Below are 19,504 nucleotides of genomic sequence, written 5' to 3'. Positions count from 1 at the left end.
ACAGCTTTCTTTGCCACCATAAACATTTTGGAAGTACATCTGCTAGGCAACATGTTACACATGGCTAAGTGAATGAATAAAATGTTTCAGTAACCTGTGTGATGAAAATATTTTTACATTCTTGTTTTCTGTGGAGAGGTCACGATCATTTACCAGATAATATCTTTTTTACCACTCACATCTATCAGAAATCACTGGAAGAAGAAAAGAAAGAGCATGTTGAAAAAGCCAAAGAATTGCAGAAATGGGTATCAAATATCAGCAAGACTTTGAGAGATGGAGAGAAAGCTGAAAAATCTCTCTTCTCTAAGCAAAAGGTATTCACTGAGGTCTTGAATTAATAATACAGTTTACTGGGTTGATAGAATCCACCTGGCTCAATGTTTAGTTCTTTGCATTCATGTCCCTCATTTTTATAGGTAATTACAATGAAGATCAGAGAGGTTAAGTAACTTGCCTAAGGAATCAAAGCTAGTAGGTGGTATAATAAGGTATTTGATTCCAAAGCCTGAACTCTACAAAATAGACATATGTATACTGCTACTTCTAATAGACTTACTTCCTAATTATGATGATGAGACTTGCTAAAGAGCTGAGTCATCCTGTTTGGTGCCCAGAATATATCCATATTATACTCTCATACCATATAGCTACAGTCTCATTCTCACATATGGAAACAAAATGTTTTTAAGAACAATGTAAATAAAAATTAGGATATTAACATTTTTTAACATGAACTTAGCTGCACTTTTCTGGAACTTTTCTATTTCATAAAGACGTTTTCTACAGTTATTGTTAAGTGCTGTTGAGTTGGTTCTTTCTGACCCGTAGTGACCTTGTGTAGGGTTTCTGAGGAGTGGCTGGTGAGCTTGAACTGCCAACCTTGTGTTCAAACTGACTTTGCAGTCCAATGCACTAACCCACAGCACCACACCAATTAGTCACAGGAGTTGTCCAGATTATTTTCTTTATATAAATGAATGCAGTCAGTTCATGGGCCATCTTGTATACCCCAGCCACTTAGCATTAGTTGGAAAGTTGCAACTTGTGGATGTCAGTGTTCCATGGAGTCTATTGAACAACTTCACTGCTTTTAGCTCTTAATACGTTGGTGGTGGTTGTTAAGTGCCCTTGAGTTGGCTCAGACTCACAGTGACCCTGTATAAGGTTTCCAAGGAACTGCTGGTAGGTTTGACTTGCTGACCTGTGGGTCACAGTCCAGTGGTGATCCTACATTCATAGTCAAAGTATAAATTCCGGTATTGTTGCTGTTGGTGATAGCATTGGAACTGCTGCTGTATTTTTAAAAATAAGCTTACACTAAAAATAAGTAAAAATGTCCCCTTAATAAATACTTCCCTAAGGAGCTCTGGTAGCATGTTGTTGTTGTTGTTAAGTGCCGTCGAGTCGGTTCCGACCCATAGCGACCCTGTACAGGGTTTCCGAGGGTGTAAATCTTTACAGGAGCAGAAAGCCTCATCTTTCTCCCGCATAGCAGCTGGTAGTTTCGAACTGCTGACATTGCGGTTTGCAGCCTGATTCATAACCACTACGCTACCCGTAAAGATTTACACCCTCGGAAGCCCTGTTCAGGGTCGCTATGGGTCGGAACCGACTCGATGGCACTTAACAAATGTAGTGGTTAAAAATCGGGCTGCTAACCTCAGGGTCAGCAGTTCGAAACTACCAGCTTTTCCACGGGAGAGAGAGGAGGCTTTCTGCTCCCGTAAAGATTTACAGCCTTGGAAACCCTGTACAGGGTTGCTATGAGTCGGAACCAACTTCACGGCACATAACAACAACAACAACACTGTTTTCTATTGCCCTGCCTGACATTTGGAAACTTTAGGCTTCCTTTTCTAGCTATGCATTGAATTGCAACTGAATTACCTGTAATTTACAAAACACATTGTTGAATTGATTAAAGAAGGAAAAACTTTAATGTCTGTATGTCTGATTTGAAATCCTGGTGTGGCACACTGGACTGCAAGGTTGGTTTGAGCCTCAAGGATGTCAGTTCAAATTCCCCAGCTGCTCCTTGCAAACCCTATATAGGGTCGTGATGAGTTGGAACCAACTCTGGCACTTAACAACAACAACATACCTATTTTTGCCTATGATATGAGACATGTGTACCTTGGAAAGATTACGGACTTAAGTATATATTTGAAATATTATTCAATGAAAATAGAGCTGTGTTAGCCCTCAGTCTTCTTACACATTGCATTTTATATGTTGTTGATTAGTGCTTTTGAGTTGGTTCCAACTCATAGCTACCTTGTATGGGGTTTCCATGGAATGACTGGTGGGTTTGAACTGCAGACTTTGTGGTTAGCAGTCCAGTGCTTCTACAGAACCACACCAGGACATTTTATATAATGTGGAAGAAATATAAAGTTGGAAATCAATTACATTTTAATTAAAAACTAATTAAAAACCCTTCACAAAGTAATTTTCCCCAAATGTATAGTTGAAAATACACTTCCCCTCTTTGAATATGAAGTTGTTGTTTTTTTTTTTAAAGAAACAGATTATGAACCCTTTGGTATTTTCCTTCTCTAGTTGTAAATTCTACAAAACATTTGTAGACTAGTTTTGGACTTAGTAGACAAACCTTTTTCCAAATATAATCCATGGTCCAAATTACAAATCTCGCAGAACATTTGGTGATCTTTTTGTTCAAAGTATTTTGATGTGAATTATAAATCAGAAATCAATATGATCTCACTTATAACCATGAAAAATAGACTTTAAATAGAATACACGGGTATATATACCTGTTCATAAGTTCATTTTCACTCACTTTAAAGAATAGCAATTTCCAAAATAATTATTCAGAAGTGATAAACTGAGAGATTAGGAGATAGTGCTACAGCCTCTTGCTTTTCCCCAAGCAGATCAATTTTAGTCCTCTGACCATCAAAGTGACTTTTGCGAGTGTGGATCTTAGTAATGGAAATTATTTAGTCCTTATCTGCACACTCACAGATAAATGCTTCCATCACATTTTTGTTGCTTTTCCCAAAATGAGTGTTACATATAGAAGACTCCTGGTATGGGGCTGTAGGATCAGCACTAGCCTGTGAACCACAAGAACGGATGTTCAAACCCACCAGCTGCTCCTTGGAAGTCCTATACAGGGCTGCTATAAATAGGAATCGACTCAACAGCACTTTAGCATCAACAACGGGGAGGGAGGTCAGAGACTCTTTTGAAGTAGTGTTCCATATTCGTTTATCATCTTGAGTACTAAGATGTACAAGGATGCCATTAGACAAGTACTGAACAGCTGGCCAGTTGGGGTTTTAAGGCAACCTTTACTCACAGTTGGGCTGGGGAAAATGCAAGAATAATCTAATGTATTACTTCCTCATGAAAATAATGTCATTATGATAGGTAGAATGGCTTACCATAAACATGGTTCTAAATAAAGTGTTCTTCTTATCCAGCTCTCCTCACTGATATTGCAGTGGTTATTAACTTGAGGCACCCAAAAAGTAGACCTTTTACTTGATTAGTTGTTTTTCTTTTTTTAATGTTGTTTAGTCTTGTGAAGGTAAAATTTGATGTAATTTATTTACTTTGTAGATCACCAGTGAGGAAATAACAACCAAGAAGGAACAATTAACAGAAGTACTTCAAACCCTGCAGCTATTTTTGGCAAAACACGGTGACAGGTATGTTGGTTTTCATTAGTTCTGTACAAAGCAGGGAAATAGTCTTAAAAGTATTCAGCAAAGCAGAAGGTGGTAAATGTAGTTGAGATATTTTTTAATTGGACTCAAATGTAAACAATCGCAATTTAGTTACTAATAACAGACAATTTTAGGAGTCCTGGTGTGGCACTGTGGGTTAATGCGCCCGACTACAAAGCTGTTTGAAATGCAAGGTTGGTGGTTCAAGCTCACCAGTGCTCCTTGGAAACCCTATACAGGGTTGCTATGGGTCAGAATCGACTCGATAGTGCTTAACAACAACAACAGACAATTTAATTATCATATTCAGTCTTTATCTAAACCTGCAGTATACATTATTTCCTATATTATGCTGATATGTAAATAGATTCAGAGAGGTTAAGGATCAATAGCTAGTCTTGGTGTGGTTAAGACTTCAAATCAAGTCTTAATTCTAAGTAGTACTATCTGAAATTTATGTGTAAATATGGTCTTCATATTTTTAGCTGAGACCTATGGGTTACATGATTTCTATATTAATCTTACATTTTGCAGCAATGTATTTCAGATATTTTAGCCAATGACATGCTTGGACAGAATCAACTCTTTTCTAAAACTCTTTCAGACATTGTTTTTGTGATGATTCCAGAATGATTTGTTTTTCTTTTCTTCTTTAAAGTATTGTACCTTAGGGAATAGATAGATTGCCTTAAGGGTTTCCTCCTTATTCATCCTTCAGATTAAACAGGTTTCATTTAGAGTAATAGTGCTCTACTGTGTCTTTTCCAGTTGGAAATAACAATGGGATCTTTCCCTCTGTCAAATAACAATAATTGTTTTACTGAAAATTTGTATATGCTTGTTGTTAATCATTGAGTTATTTTCAATTTAGTAACCCTGTATAGGGTTTCTGACCAGTTGCTCCATGGGAGAAAAGTGAGACTTTCTACTCCCCTAAATATGTACAGCCTCATGGTAACTCTGTGTAGGGTTTTCAAGGAGCAGTGGGTTTGAACTGCTGATTTTGTGGTTCACAGTCCAGGCTGACTAGAGTGGTGCTTATATATCAGTTTAGACCTGTTCCTCTAAAATCCCTTTCTTAGGCAAGGAAAGGATTTTTAGATGTTTTAAGGACAATCCTTAATTTTTATATATAATCATTCTAAAACTAGTAACAGTCTTTATGAGAGGTCAGATTTTTTTTTTTTTTTATGCTTGTGTACTTTACAAAGTCAAAACCTAATGTAACATCTCTATCATGTGAAAACTTGTATTACTCTTTTCATACTTTTTTATTATTTTAGAATGACAGATGAAGAAAGAAATGAATTAGAAAAACATGTGAAAGCTCTTCAAGAAGGTTATCATTTATTATTTAGTGAGTCTCTAAAACAACTACAAGAAACAAAAACATCAGGGGATGAAAAGGTAGAAGAGAAGGTAATATTCTTTTTAAAACAGGAAATTTCAGGATTGTCAGTTTTATTGCATGGTTGTGGAAATATATAGATGTGACATTGGGTTTTGTACATGGAAACAACATGAGTAGAGTTTATTTAAGTGCTTGGATATTACTGTTTATTAAATGCAATGTTGCATATGCTGGTCCTCAGTTTCTGTGACATCTAAATCTCTGCTTGCATGGTAAAAGAAAGAATCATTCATTTTTCTAACTCTTCTTTACAAGCCATTCTTCTACTGCTGTATGAGGTATTTTGATAAATAAGTATGATGCTCTAAAATAACCTGCGGGTCCTCTCTAAATGTGGCATTGGATTTATTTGATCTACGGAGCTGCCCAAGAGATTTATATGAGTAATACTAGACCATATAGTTACAGTGACCATATGCTATAGCCATAGCAGCTATAAGAAATCTCTTAAACCTTGTCCTGAACTTAAACTGTTGATATCTGATATTGCATGCCAGTCAGTATGCCCAAAACAATATTCAGTATTCAAAATGTATGTTTACATTTAATGCCTTTACTCCCAGGAATACTTTCAACATAATTTTGTTGTAGTTTTGGGGGTATGCAATAATTTATCTGGATCCTTAGTTTTTTGACTGTTTCTGAAAAAAAGTCTGTATGCTGTAAACATCAGTAGCATGGGGTTTGATACTCTCTTTCATGTCAGTAGACTCTAATCTTACCCACTTGCAGAAAGCATGAATTGCCTTCTAGATATGTGCTGTTTTCTCACTCTCATCATCTACTCTGTTGTGTCCTCACTAACCTTGTTAATGTACACAGTCTTAAGTTTTCAATTCACAGATGCATGTTGTTTTCAAAGCTTTTATCACATCCTGTGCTGTTGAATAGATCACTGACATAGATCACTTGCGCATTTGAGCTGCCTAACATTCACAGCATTGCTGCCCTTGGTAAGTAGAGGATTTTATGTAAAAAATGCATTATTTATTTACAGAATCACAAAATAAGTTTTATGAAATTTTCTCACCCTTGTATACCAGGCTGACCTGATATTTTTGCGTTTTCTTTTCAGCTGAATAAAGTGATTGCAGGTACCATTGATCAGAAAACTGGAGAAGTCCTTTCAGTCTTTCAGGCCGTTTTAAGAGGCCTCATTGACTATGAAACAGGAGTCAGGTTGCTTGAGACACAGCTAATGATTTGTGGTATCATTTCACCAGAATTAAAAAGGTGCTTTGACTTACAAGATGCCAAAAGGCACGGCCTTATTGATGAACAAACTCTATGCCGACTCCAAGAACTAAATAAAGCTAAGGAAATTATTTCTACTGTGCCATCTGCCATAGTTCCCCTGTTGGATGCTCTGGCTCAAGGTGTGATACCAGAATCCATAGCCATCCGAGTTCTTGAGATGCTGCTCTCCACAGGCTTCCTGGTGATTTCAGCCACAGGAGAACAGTTGACCCTACAGAAGGCTTTCCACCAGAACTTGGTCTCCTCAGCATTACTTTCTAAAGTTCTGGAGAGACAAAGTACATGCAAAGATCTAATTGACCCCTGCACTTGTGAGAGGGTTTCTTTAACAGATATGATACAAAGAAGTGTTCTACAGGAAAACACCGGAATACGGCTTCTTCCAGTGCGACCCCAAGAAGGTGGCAGAATAACATTAAAATGTGGAAGAAACATAAGTATTTTAAGGGCATCTCATGAAGGTCTCATAGACCGGGAAACCATGTTTAGGCTCCTAAGTGCACAGCTTCTTTCTGGAGGGCTTATTGATTGCGACTCTGGTCAAAGAATGACTGTTGAGGAAGCTACACTGGAGGGAGTGATTGACAGGGACACAGCCAACAGTATTCTCACATATCAGGTTCAAACAGGCGGCATCATTCACTCAAACCCTGCTAAACGGTTAACTGTAGATGAAGCTGTCCAGTGTGATTTAATCACATCCAGCAGTGCTCTTTTGATACTAGAGGCTCAGCGTAGCTACGTTGGACTAATTTGGCCCCACTCTGGTGAAATATTTCCCACATCTTCCTCCTTGCAGCAAGAATTGATTACAAATGAATTGGCATACAAAATCTTAAATGGCAGGCAGAAAATAGCTGCTCTTTACATTCCAGAAACGTCTCAAGTCATTACTTTGGATGCTGCGGAACACCTAGGGGTTATAGATAATAACACAGCATCGATTTTAAAAAGTACAGTACTGCCTGATAAAATGCCAGATTTGCAAGATTTAGAAGCTTCTTGTAAAAATGCTAAAAGATGGCTTTCCTTCTGTAAATTCCAACCATCTATTGTTCATGATGACAGTCAGGAAGAGGATGTTTTTGATAGAGAAGAGCCAGTGGCAACTCAGAGCTCAGAACAAACTAAAAAATTATTCTTGTCATATTTGATGATAAATAGCTATATGAATGCAAACACAGGACAAAGGCTTTTAATGTATGATGGAGACCTGGATGATGCTATTGATATGTTACTTGAAGGGTCTAGTGCAGAACTTGATAAGGACACACCTACAAAAGAATATCTTGACTTAAATCCCTCTGGTGTATTTCTTAATAGTGCTCCAAGTAAAGAACAAGAAGAAGGTACAGCTTTGCCAAGTAGTATTGATACATGTCATTGCAGAGAACCTGAACCTGAAGAAACTAATGAAAACAAAAAACATGTCACTGATGTAGAGCTTCATAAAACTGGAAATGATGTTGCCAATAGTGAAGTTTATCAGTTAGAAAGTCTGGTGAATATAATAGCAATTGATCACAATGTTGACAGCTCATCCAGTGTGTGTATTCCAAATCCTGTATCTTATTTAACACAGCCTGAATTTGCAGAAGCTGACTTGCTTAGACATGACTCTAGACACATACTTAAATACTGTGAAAATCAACATCAAATTGAAACAAATGAACATGCAGATGAATGTAGTCATTATAAAAACACTGAGAACTTAACAAGTGATTTGAAAGAAAATTCTAGTGTGAAATCAAACACTAATACATGCTGTGATTTTAATGAAACAGAGAACAAAGATAATATGGATAAGGACTCAACCCTCTTTGACTACTCACCCAGACTAAGTGCCCTCTTAAATCATGATAAATTAAGGAACAATCAGGAAAGTTTTAATGATGTTTGTACCCCAAAGGACAATGGGAATAAATGTGGAGCCTCTATCTTGCCATGCAGTGACCAAACCATGTTACTGGGTGAAAAAATTGGAGAAGGATTTCAAGATCAGTTTCTGGGAATTGCAGCTATTAACATCCATTTACAAGAAGAACACTCTGGACAAGAATCTTTAAGTAATGACTGTAACAATACTCAGGTACAACTTAAGAGTGATAAGTACGTTACAGATACTTACGATAAGGATGAAGAAATATATGTTGGTTTTCAGTGGAAACCTGAAGACAAACAAAATGAATCTGAAATGGAAGAGTACCCTTGTGCCATGTCTCCAAGGGGTGATTCTGAGAAGGCCAGTGCATCTCGTATTTCTGGTACACCATTGCTTGAAGAAACTGTCGGTGCTGGTGACTATGAAACATCACTACTGGATGATCAGGAGAATGACACAGACACTGATAGTGATGATGATTTTTATGATCCTCCCTTGTTTGAAGATGATGATCATGATTCTCTGCTTCTTAAACGTGACAACTGTGATTGTCTGCAACCTGAGGACTATGACACACTGAAGGAGGGAAATGATAGAACTGCTCCTCTTGGAGTTGTCTTTTATGATGGCTCAAAGAAGAATGAAAATCCCATGTTTACACAGCAGAGATTAGTTGGTAGCTTAAGTGTGAGGGAAAAAACACAGCTTCTTCAAGAGACTGAATTAGATTCTGGTGAAAGAATACACTTAAATTTGACGGGCTCAGACAAGGTAGATGGATGCTTGCTGGGAACTGTATCAAAAAGCACATATAATCTTGGTAAGTGTGACTCTTTGATAGATAATGAAAACTTAGAAAAGAAAGAGAGCTTTGGTGCTACATTAAAATTTGATGACACAGATACTTGGAGAGAAAGGAAAGAAGAATGTGACACTGAAAAAGAGTATACATCGGATATTGATTACTTAGATTCTATACAAAGTGAAGAAAGTTACGAGGATGACATATGTGACAGTAATGACCAGGATGACTATGTTGATAATGACAATGATGGTGACAACGATGATGTTAAAGGAGGAGGAGGTGGAGACGAGTACAGAAATCCTGTATGCCAAGATGAAATTGACAGGATGGGTATCGAGTTGTGTGCTACCACAAATGAGAAGGAAAATGGTGATGAAAATCAAAGTATGAATAAACAGATCTTCCTGGATAAAATGCACAATTCTAGTTCTTTGGAAAAACAGCAGAGTGTAAATATTTTACAGGTAGAATCAAAAAATGAAAATAGCTTAGTTCCTGAAAGAAACACCCATCCAGACTATGCAGCTGAGGTGGTTAGAAAAAGCAAAGGAAACCTGTTACATGGTGAGATGATACTTCAGGAGCTAGTGCTGCCTATCATTAAAGACACCGAACCAGAGAAAACCTCTGGCCCTGTGGACACATTACATAATATTAATGTCAGTTCAACTTCTGATTTAGATAATGATCCGGTGAACACAAAATTTAAGCCGATTCCAAGACCAGAGCTTATGGACTCTATGAAAGGTGGAGATCAATATTTTGAGGATGTAACACCTGAAGGTGACTCATCTTTTAATCAAATCATTTATTCTGAGCTTAATCTAATAGGAAAACCTGCTGAAGAAAGTCATTTGTCCTTTGTAGTACCCATGACTGACAAAGATCATCAAAGAAATGTAAGAGACAAAAATAGAACATCAATTCAGAAAGTTTGTTCAGGAGAAAAGCTTATGGAAAGTGTAATAGAAGAAGATGATGACTATCTCAAACTTTTGTATAATACAGGTACAAGGGAAAGTCTTGATTTAGTTAATCATCCGTTTCCATTTTCACAAATCACAGTCAATGAAGACCATAAAAAGAAAGGAACCCTCAAAAATGTTACTGCAACTCTTGAAGATGAACCAAAGAACCCGCAAACAGTGGTCAGAAAAAGTCCTGTTGAATTTGAGACTCTTGAAGAAGTATGTGACACATCACTTTCCAAAGTAATCAGTGACTCTACTATTTTATCTGAAGGAAATACAACTAGTAAGAAGGATTTAGTCACTGATGAGGCTGATAAAGAGCCTGATCTATTTGCTTCTTTAAAACATTGTGCTACAAGTACAAAAGCAAAAGATGTACTAACACCAAGTGCAGATGTTTTTCATTGTCCTGGTAAAAAACCAGACATAGAAGATGAGCGAAATGTCACTCAGCAGCCCAAATTGAATTCAGATATCCCTAGCTGTGTTTCCATCTCTGCCCCTCGCATGAAGGAACATTTTCCATTAGAGATTAATAATGCAAAAGAAAAGGCAGCTCTTACCCAAGAAGACTCTCCTATGAATGAGATGACCCAAAGTAATGACCTTCCTTCTAAAGAAGTTGTCTCAGAAGCAGAGAAAGAAATTTCTCAATTCATGCCTGAAAGTAATGAAACCACACTTTCAGCTTTACCTCTTAGAAATGTGGAAAACCTCGGGGAAAATAAAGATTTTATGCAGGCAGAATGCTGTACAAGTGGAGTAAGAAATAACTCTAGTAACACTTTAGACAGAGACTCATTCTTAGAAATCAAAAGTAAGAAAGAAATAATTGAGCAACAGTCCCCAAAAGAACAAGCCGTGTCTCCAGGATCCCAAGATACGGAGATCCAGAAACCTGAATTATCTCCAGTATTGGTTGAGGACATAAAGGTGATCTTAAAAAGTATACTAACAGGTCATCTAAACCCTCAAGAGGTTGGAGAACCTTCAGCCTACATAGATACTGAAGTTTTAATTAAAAATATAATTAAAAATGTTAGCATGTCACAGTTGATAAACAAAACATCAAATATGTCCAGTGACTCTAAAATCAGTGACTATACTGGTATTTCCCCAGTGGAAAATGAACCAGAACTAAAAGCAGAAGGTAGAGCCAATCCATTCTGTATTGCAAATCTACAGACTGGGCTTATTTTTGATGTACTAAAGCAAAATCAGTACAGCCAAGAAATTGCAGGGGCATTTGAATTGATGAAAGAATTAACTCAGACCGAGTATGATCTAGAGAAAAGAGGTATTACATCCAAAGTACTCCCACTGCAACTTGAAAATATTTTCTGCAAACTTCTTGCTGAAGGATATCCACAGAAATTAGAGGAAGTTGGAGACTTAAATAAACAGTCATCTACTACTTCTGAAATGGAAGATGAAAAGCCACACATGCTTGGTGATCTTAAAAGCAATGAAGGAAACCAGTGTTCTCTTAAGTTAGAAAATGTACAAGTAATCAGACTAGAAAGTGCTACAGTAAGCTCATCAACATTGCCAATGGATAAGAAGCTTGAGGAGCTTTGCAGTGACTCTCCAGACCATTTGGAATGCATCTCAGGGTCGAAAGCAATGACTGTTGTTGGAGATAACTTGGTGGAACAAGTAAGTTGACCTATACATTCTATATGGAAGTGACTTCAGGAAACATTTGGAAATAAATTGCTTTTTAAAATCTGCATAAAGGCTACTGAATTAACATGTCCAAATTTATTTTTAGTTTTCCGGTGAGTTACAGCAGTGTTTACAGCATACTGAAAAAATGCATGAGTATTTGGCTTTGCTCCAAGATTTGAAACCTCCCTTATTCAACCAGGAATCTCTGGATAACAATCTAGAGGCTTTGAAAAACCAAGTAAAACAACTGGAGGTAAGGATTTTCTGCTGCCTGTTTATGAGTGCTGTAGTTAGCTGATTTTACACTTGCAAAAAGGAAAAAAACCAACAAAACCAACCACTTCTTTTTAATCAATTATTAGTTATATTTGTGTGGTTTTTTTTTGTTTTTTTTTTACAAAAAGTAAATCAATCTGGGTTGTATTTCTTTGCAGACATTTGAATTGGGATTGGCTCCAATTGCTGTTATTTTAAGAAAAGACATGAAATTGGCAGAAGACTTCCTGAAATCTCTTCCGAGTAACTTTCCCAGAGAACATCTAGAGGCATTAAGTGCCAGCCACAGATGTTTGCAGGCTACCTTCTCTTCCCTCAGCGATGTGTTTTCAGAAAGGATGAAAACAATTATGCTTGCAATCGACTCTGAAATGGTACGCTTAAAAATGTGTCAGACACCCCCCCATCCAAAAAAAGCTAAAGAGGATAGAGAGAAACACTGTAAACTGATGATATATGGAGGGGATAATAATCAATGTAATGAAACAAGCTATATGAATGGTTGAATGTGAAGCTGATGATGTGTCCTGTAAACTTTCACTCAATGCAAAATAAAAACATTTAATTTAAAAAAACATGTGTCAGACAAAATCAAACTTGATTCTTGAAAATGATTTAATCATTTAGTCATAAGATGCAGTGTTTTATTTTCAAACTGTTAAATCCTTAAAGCAGAATCATTATTTGTAAGAATATGGCATTTTGGGGGCCAACAGAAATAAACACATTATTTTATTTTCTAGTCTAAACTAGCAGATTCCCATGAGGAATTTCTGTGTAAGCTTAAGTCGTTTTCAGATTGGATATCAGAGAAGAACAAATCTGTGAAGGATATTGAGACTATGAACATTGGAGAAACCGAACTAAAGAAAAGTTTGGAGTTTCTCAAGGCAAGTATCAAAATAAATTTGACAAAAGTACATTTACAAACCTATGGATTTAATATTAGTGTTTAGAAAAAATAGGACTTTGCTAGGGCAATAAAAGATCATTTCCTTCCTTTGCCTCTAAGAGATGTTTGTTCATAAAATAATCACCATTTTATGGATATCATCCTGAGGCTATCCCAACCAAGTTATCAAACTCTTACTACCCTTGACATCTTGATTTTTGTCTTCATGTTTATATGAGTCAAGGAACTCTAATGGTGTAGTAGTTAAGTGCTCAGCTGTCAATCAAAAGGTTTGAACCCACCAGCCTTTCTGTGGGAGAAAGATGTGGTGGTCTCTCCTATAAAAATGTATAGCCTTGGAAATCCTATGGGGAAGTTCTGCTCTGTCTTATAGGTTTGCTGTGAGGTGGAATTAATGCAATGGTAGGGGGTTTTTAGTTGCATTAGTTTTGGTTTGGTTGTACTATATTTTTCTAAGTTCTGCATTTGAATAAACTCTTGGCCTAAGAACCAGAAAGCTGAAATTGTGGATATTTCACTTTATTCACATTTCATATTTCTCACAATCTCATTTGCATGATCTCAGAATTACATAATAAATACCAGTGAATAATATTTAATGTCATTGATTGTCTTCCGTGTGCTGAATGTGCATAAATTGAATTTTTGCCTATTGTGAGAGTAATATTTTAATTTATGATTTAGCAGGCAAGATTCAGATATTGGTAGAGGAGTTATTTATCTTTTTACATAATATCAGTTTCCATGGTGTTTAAATAATTTCATCATTAGTATATATTGTTGTTGTTAAGTGCTGTTAAGCCAGTTCTGACTCGTTGATGTGAGGTGCCATTGAGTTGGTACCGACTCATAGCGACTCTATGCACAACAGAATGAAACACTGCCCTGTCCTGGGCCAACCTCACAATTGTTGCCATGCTTTAACCCATTGATGCTGCCACTTTGCCAATCCATCTCACTGGGGGTCTCCCTCTTTTTCTCTGACCCTCCACCTTACCAAACATGATATCCTTCTCCAGAAACTGATCCCTCTTGACAATATGTTTGAAGTATGAGAGATGAAGTTTCAACTCATAGTGACCCTGTGTGTGGTTTCTGAGGAGCAGCTGGTAGGTTGAGCTGGCAACCTTGTGTTTCACAGTCCATTGTGCTGATCCTACAGCACCACACCAGGAACCCTTATTACCAATTTGTTGTTGTTAAGTACCATGGAGTTGGTTCCGACTCATAGTGACCCTGCACATGGTCTCCAAGGCTATAAATCTTTACGGGAGCAGAATGCCTCATCTTTCTCCCATGGACCCGCCAATAGTTTCGAACTGCTGACTCTGAGGTTGGCAGCCTGACTCGTAACCATTATGCTACCAAAACAAAATATGATTGCTAAGTTTTATCATAGCTTAAATTTTGTTGGTAACTTGTACTGCTTTGTTCACAGAGTGTGTTAAAAGACCTTGGACATACCAAAATGCAACTGGAGACTACTGCCTTTGATGTGCAGTTCTTCATTTCTGAATACGCACAAGATCTGTCACCTAACCAAAGCAGACAACTGCTGAGACTCTTAAATACAACTCAGAAGTGTTTTCTTGATGTACAGGAATCAGTAACTACCCAGGTGGAACATTTAGAGGCTCAGTTACACCTAGAACAAGATCTTGATAATCAGAAGGTTTGCCTTTCTTTGTGGAGTTGGAATTCTTAATTTTTATTTCTCAAGTGTGAAATCTTAATGTAGTTAGATATCCAGGAATGTTGGCAAGATAGGAATGATTTTCTACAAAGACAATTTATAAAAAGGTAAATTGTAGAAATCCCAAAATATTTAACAATGTGTCTTTTCATGATGATGTTATAATTTCAGTAATTTAAATTCTCATGACTCCCTAGAACTAGTCTGTTCAGAGGAGAGTCTTGATTTTTTTATAGGAATAGAAAATATGGATACACTCAAACTTTAAGGAATATATTAACAAAGGTATGGCTGAAAACCTTATGGGTATTTGTTCCCCTTGGGAGGCAGTATTATACAGTAGTTCAGGTGACAGGCTCTGAAACCAGAACCAGATTGCTAAGTTTAGATCCCACCCTCATCACTCACTAGTTGTGTGACCTCGAGAAAGTCACTTGATTTTATTTTTTCCACTGGGAAATTGGAAACAATAGTGCTTATCTGGTAGTCCTGTGCACATTTGATTTAAAAAAAAAATGCATGTAAACCACTTACTGTCTTGCCTAGGATATGTTAAACCCCTAGTAAACTTTATATATGGCTATAAAATATATAAACAGCCCTGATGTGATGCTGTAGAATAAGCACAGGACTGCTAACCTCAAGGTCAATATCTCAAACCCACCAGCCAAACTTGGCTGCTATGAGTTGGAGTGGACTAGATGGCATTGACCTTTGAACCTATTCCGACTCATAGCGACCCGCCACAGGGTTTCCAAGGAGCACTGGTGAGTTTGAACTTCCGGCCATACAGTTAGGCTTGCAGTCCAGTATACACAGTATGATGAATATATATAAAAAAGGAAAATGAAAGAAGAGTGTAATTTGCATTGATTTACTAAATTAAATAATCTCATAGAAAGATATAATGAATTGTATGAGAGTGCTGCATCTAATGACAATAATGATCCAAAGATTTGGAATGAATAGCTGTTAAATTAGATCTAGTGATTAAGTGAGATTACTGCATGCACTTAAGTGAGTGCCCTCTTAGTGTTTCTTGAAGCACCATGACATTGTCTCTAGCATGATGACTTGTATGTCAAATATGTTAATAGGCAAATCACAACTAACTTCTGTTTTGGTGTCCTTTTGCAGAATTAATTATATGTGTTGCAGGTTTCAAGAGCTTAAGAAAATGGGATGTTTTCTTCCTGTCGGTCAGAAGTTTCATCTATCACACATATGCATGGCCAGTATTCTGTTGAGCAGTTGCATCCAAACATGGTCTCTTTCTGACTATATGAGACATGCTCTGACTTTCGGTCTTACTTTGCTCTGTTTGTACCCCACTGCTATCATGTTTACAGCATACTTATGAAAGCTCATGTACAGGAAATTTGTAAAATACATTCGCATAAAGAGCTGTCACAATAGCGATGTTATCAGCACCTATTTAAAGATGCTTTGGTTTTGCTCCTCTTTAGATTGTGGCAGAGTGTCAGCAGGAGTACAAAGAAAAACTTCAAGGACTATGTGATCTCCTTACCCAAACTGAAAATCGTCTGATTGGCCACCAAGAATCCTTCGTGATTGGAGATGGCACAGTTGAGTTAAAGAAGTACCAGTCTAAGCAAGAGGTAGCATTTGATTTTGTATCAGTAGTTATATGTTGTTAGATTTTATTACTACTGCTTAGAAAGCAGTTCGTATGCTTGAAAAATATCAATCATATTCGTTCTCCAGAGGCCAGGCATGCCTAGCTAACCTCAGGCTTGATGGTAATAGTCACATTTGCAAGTTCAGCAGACCAGGTCATTTTCTTGACTATTTTTTGATACAATATTAAGTATATCAGGTATTATGCTCTGGTGAATTAAAATGTGGGTCTGTAGAAGGCTAAACTATTAACTAGCCAATCCGAGTTCTTTCTCACTCTTTTGTCTCATTCTTTTTCCTTCTGTCTTTTTCTGCATTTTATCCCTATTCAAAGGAGAGTGAAAAAAATTATGACAGAGAAGGGTATCTTTATTTGGGGGCAGGAGAAAGTGGATAGTTACTGATTAAAAGCCCAGACTCTATACCTTGTTACCTTTACAACTTAATTTCACTGCCACTCAGATTTTTTCTTTGTACTTCCATTTTTACATTACCACAAGAGTTAAGTAAACATTGTGTGTTAAATGACTAACAGTTCAGATTATATAGTAGTGGCTTGATGAATAGTATCTCTTTGAAATACTTGTTTAGAAAAATTTGAGGAGCTTTAAAATAAAACCATGGAAATAAATAATATTAAACCTCAAATACAGTATGATATAAACACAGAAAACACATAGTAGAAGAGGAAAACAAGATGAAAAAGTTACATAATGAAATCTAGACTGAGGAAAGCTACAATTACAGTAGAGATCTTAATCTTGAGCTTCCTAGCAGCCAAGGAAAATAAGATAATATTACATATTATATTGGTCTGGTTGCTTAGAAGAAAAAAAGTATTTTCTTAGTTCACTGGGAAAGTGTTTTCATTAGATATAAAAATATGCTGAGAAACAATCAGATTATCATGTCAAAGCTCATTTATTTGTAAAATCTGCTGTGTATACACTTGTTTAGATTATATAATGAACTCTTCAGTGTTGGCCATGTTTTAAAAACCACAAATGCAACATTAAAATGAAACACAACACGAATACCTTGTGCTTTTCTTTAATGTTTTTTGAAATGTCTAATTTTAGTAAATATTGTGATTTAAATATACCAACTCAAAGCAACTGATTGAATATGCTTTTTCAAACTACACATGCTAGACGTTCCTTTTCTGCTCACCCCCTCTTATAGAATTACAACTCTGGAAGAAGAAAGTAGGTAATAATTTAAAAACATATTTTCTAATTATCAGGAGTTACAGAAAGATATTCAAGCAAGTGCACAGGCATTGGCAGAAATAGTGAAAAACACAGAGAACTTCTTGAAGGAGAATGAGGACAAGCTTTCACAGGACGAGAAGGCTTTAATTGAACAGAAACTCAGTGAAGCTAAAGTAAAGTGTGAGCAGCTTAATGTAAAGGCAGAACAGTCGAAAAAGGAGCTGGATAAAGTTGTGAAGACAGCAATCAAGGAAGAAACAGAAAAGGTCCGTATTCAAATATGTGGCTCACTATTGTTTTGTTGAAAATGATTGGAATATTAGCTGCTTGATGGATTAAGTGGGGCCAGATGGTAGTAGGCAATGATTAGAACCCTAAAGATAATAGAGCTCTTGAGTTTCCAGGTATGTTGTTCTTGTTATTGTTAGGTGCCATCGAGTTGGTACCGACTCATAGTGTCCTTATGCACAGCAGAACGAAAAACTGCCTGATCCTGGGCCAACCTCACTACTGTTGCCATGCTTGAGTCCATTGATGTTGCCAATCAGCCAATCCATCTCTTTGGAGGTCTTCCTCTTTTTCTCTGACTCGCCACATTACCAAACATGATATCCTTCTCCAGCGACTGGTCCCTCCTGACAATCTGTCTGAAGTATGAGAGACGAAGTTTGGCCATCTTGGCCTCCAAGGAGCACTCTGTCTACACTTCTTCCAAAACGGATCTGTTGGTTCTTTTGGCAGCCCAGGGCACTTTCAATATTCTCCTCCAACACCATAAATCAAAGGCATCAATTCTTCTATGGTCTTCCTTATTCACTGCCCAGCATTCACACGTATATGAGGTTATTGAAAATACCATGGTTCGGGTCAGGCGCACCATAGTCCTCAAGCTGACATATTTGCTCTTCAACACTTTTAAAAGGTCTTGTGCAGCAGATTTGCCTAATGCAATACATCATTTGATGTCTTGACTGCTGCTTCTTTGAGTGTTGATAGTTGATCCAAAAAGAACGAAGTCTTTGACAACTTCAGTCTTTTCTCCATTGATAAAAATGTTGTTTATTTGTCCAATAAACAACATTTTGTTTGAGGATTTTTGTTTTTTTTTACATTGAGGTGTAATTCATATCGAAGGCTGCGCACCGTGACCTTCATCAGTAAATGTTTTAAGTCCTCTTCACATTCAGCAAACAAAGTTGTATCATCTTCATATAGCAGGTTGTTAATGAGTTTTCCTCCAAACCTGATGCCACGTTTTTCTTCATGTAACCCAGCTTCTTGGATTATTTGCTCAGCATACAGGTTGAATAAGTATGGTGAAAGAATACAACCTTGTCGCACACCTTTCTTAATTTTAAACCATTCAGTGTTCCCATGTTCTGTTTGAACAACTGCCTCTTGGTCCATGTGCAGATTCCTCATGAGCACAATTAAGTGTTCTTGAATACTCATATTTCACATTGGTGTCCATAGTCTGTCAATCGAATGCTTTGTGTAGTCAATAAAGCACAGGTAAACATCTTTCTGATATTCTCTGCTTTCAGCCAAGATCCTTCGGACATCAGCAATGATATTCCTGATTCCACGGCCTCTTCTGAATCCGGCTTGAACCTCTGGAAGTTTTCTGTCAGTGTATGCTTGCAGTTGTTTCTGTATTACCTTTAGTAAAACTTTACTCTCATGGGATATCAAAGAGATTGTCCGATGATTTCTGCGTTCCGTTGGGTCACCTGTCTTTGGAATGGGCACAAATATTGATCTCTTACAATCAGTCGGCCAGATAGCTGTCTTCCAAATTTCTTGGCAGAGATGAGTGAGTGCCTCCTGTGCTGCCTCACTTTCTTAAAAGGGTTCAATTTTTATTCCATCAATTCCAGGTGGCTACTTCTTTGCCAATTCTTTCAGTGCACCTTGAACTTCCTCCTTCAGTATCATTGGCTCTTGATCATATGCTACCTCTTGAAACAGTTGAACATGAACAATTTCCTTTTGGTACAGTGACTCTGTGTATTCCTTCCATTTTCTTTTGATGCGTTCTGCATCATTCAGTAATTTTCCCAGAGAACCTTTCAATAATGAAAGTC

The 19,504-nt window shown here is 37.1% G+C and overlaps 1 protein-coding gene across 4 annotated transcripts in view; it reads left to right on the top strand.

The window, feature by feature from the left end:
- Positions 1-19,504, top strand: part of DST (dystonin) — a 626,281-nt gene that overhangs the window by 446,733 nt on the left and 160,044 nt on the right. For all 4 annotated transcript variants that reach the window (XM_006835734.1, XM_006835735.1, XM_006835736.1 and 1 more), the window contains 5 exons: positions 189-317; positions 3,589-3,677; positions 4,979-5,114; positions 16,038-16,190; positions 17,453-17,686. In XM_006835734.1, coding sequence (XP_006835797.1) covers positions 189-317; positions 3,589-3,677; positions 4,979-5,114; positions 16,038-16,190; positions 17,453-17,686 — 741 coding nt within the window. The remainder of the gene's footprint in view (positions 1-188; positions 318-3,588; positions 3,678-4,978; positions 5,115-16,037; positions 16,191-17,452; positions 17,687-19,504) is intronic.

The sequence above is a fragment of the Chrysochloris asiatica genome, unplaced genomic scaffold (genome assembly GCF_000296735.1).
Source record: "Chrysochloris asiatica unplaced genomic scaffold, ChrAsi1.0 scaffold00019, whole genome shotgun sequence".
Taxonomy (NCBI): Eukaryota; Metazoa; Chordata; class Mammalia; order Afrosoricida; family Chrysochloridae; genus Chrysochloris; species Chrysochloris asiatica.
This window is presented reverse-complemented; position numbering and strand designations above follow the sequence as displayed.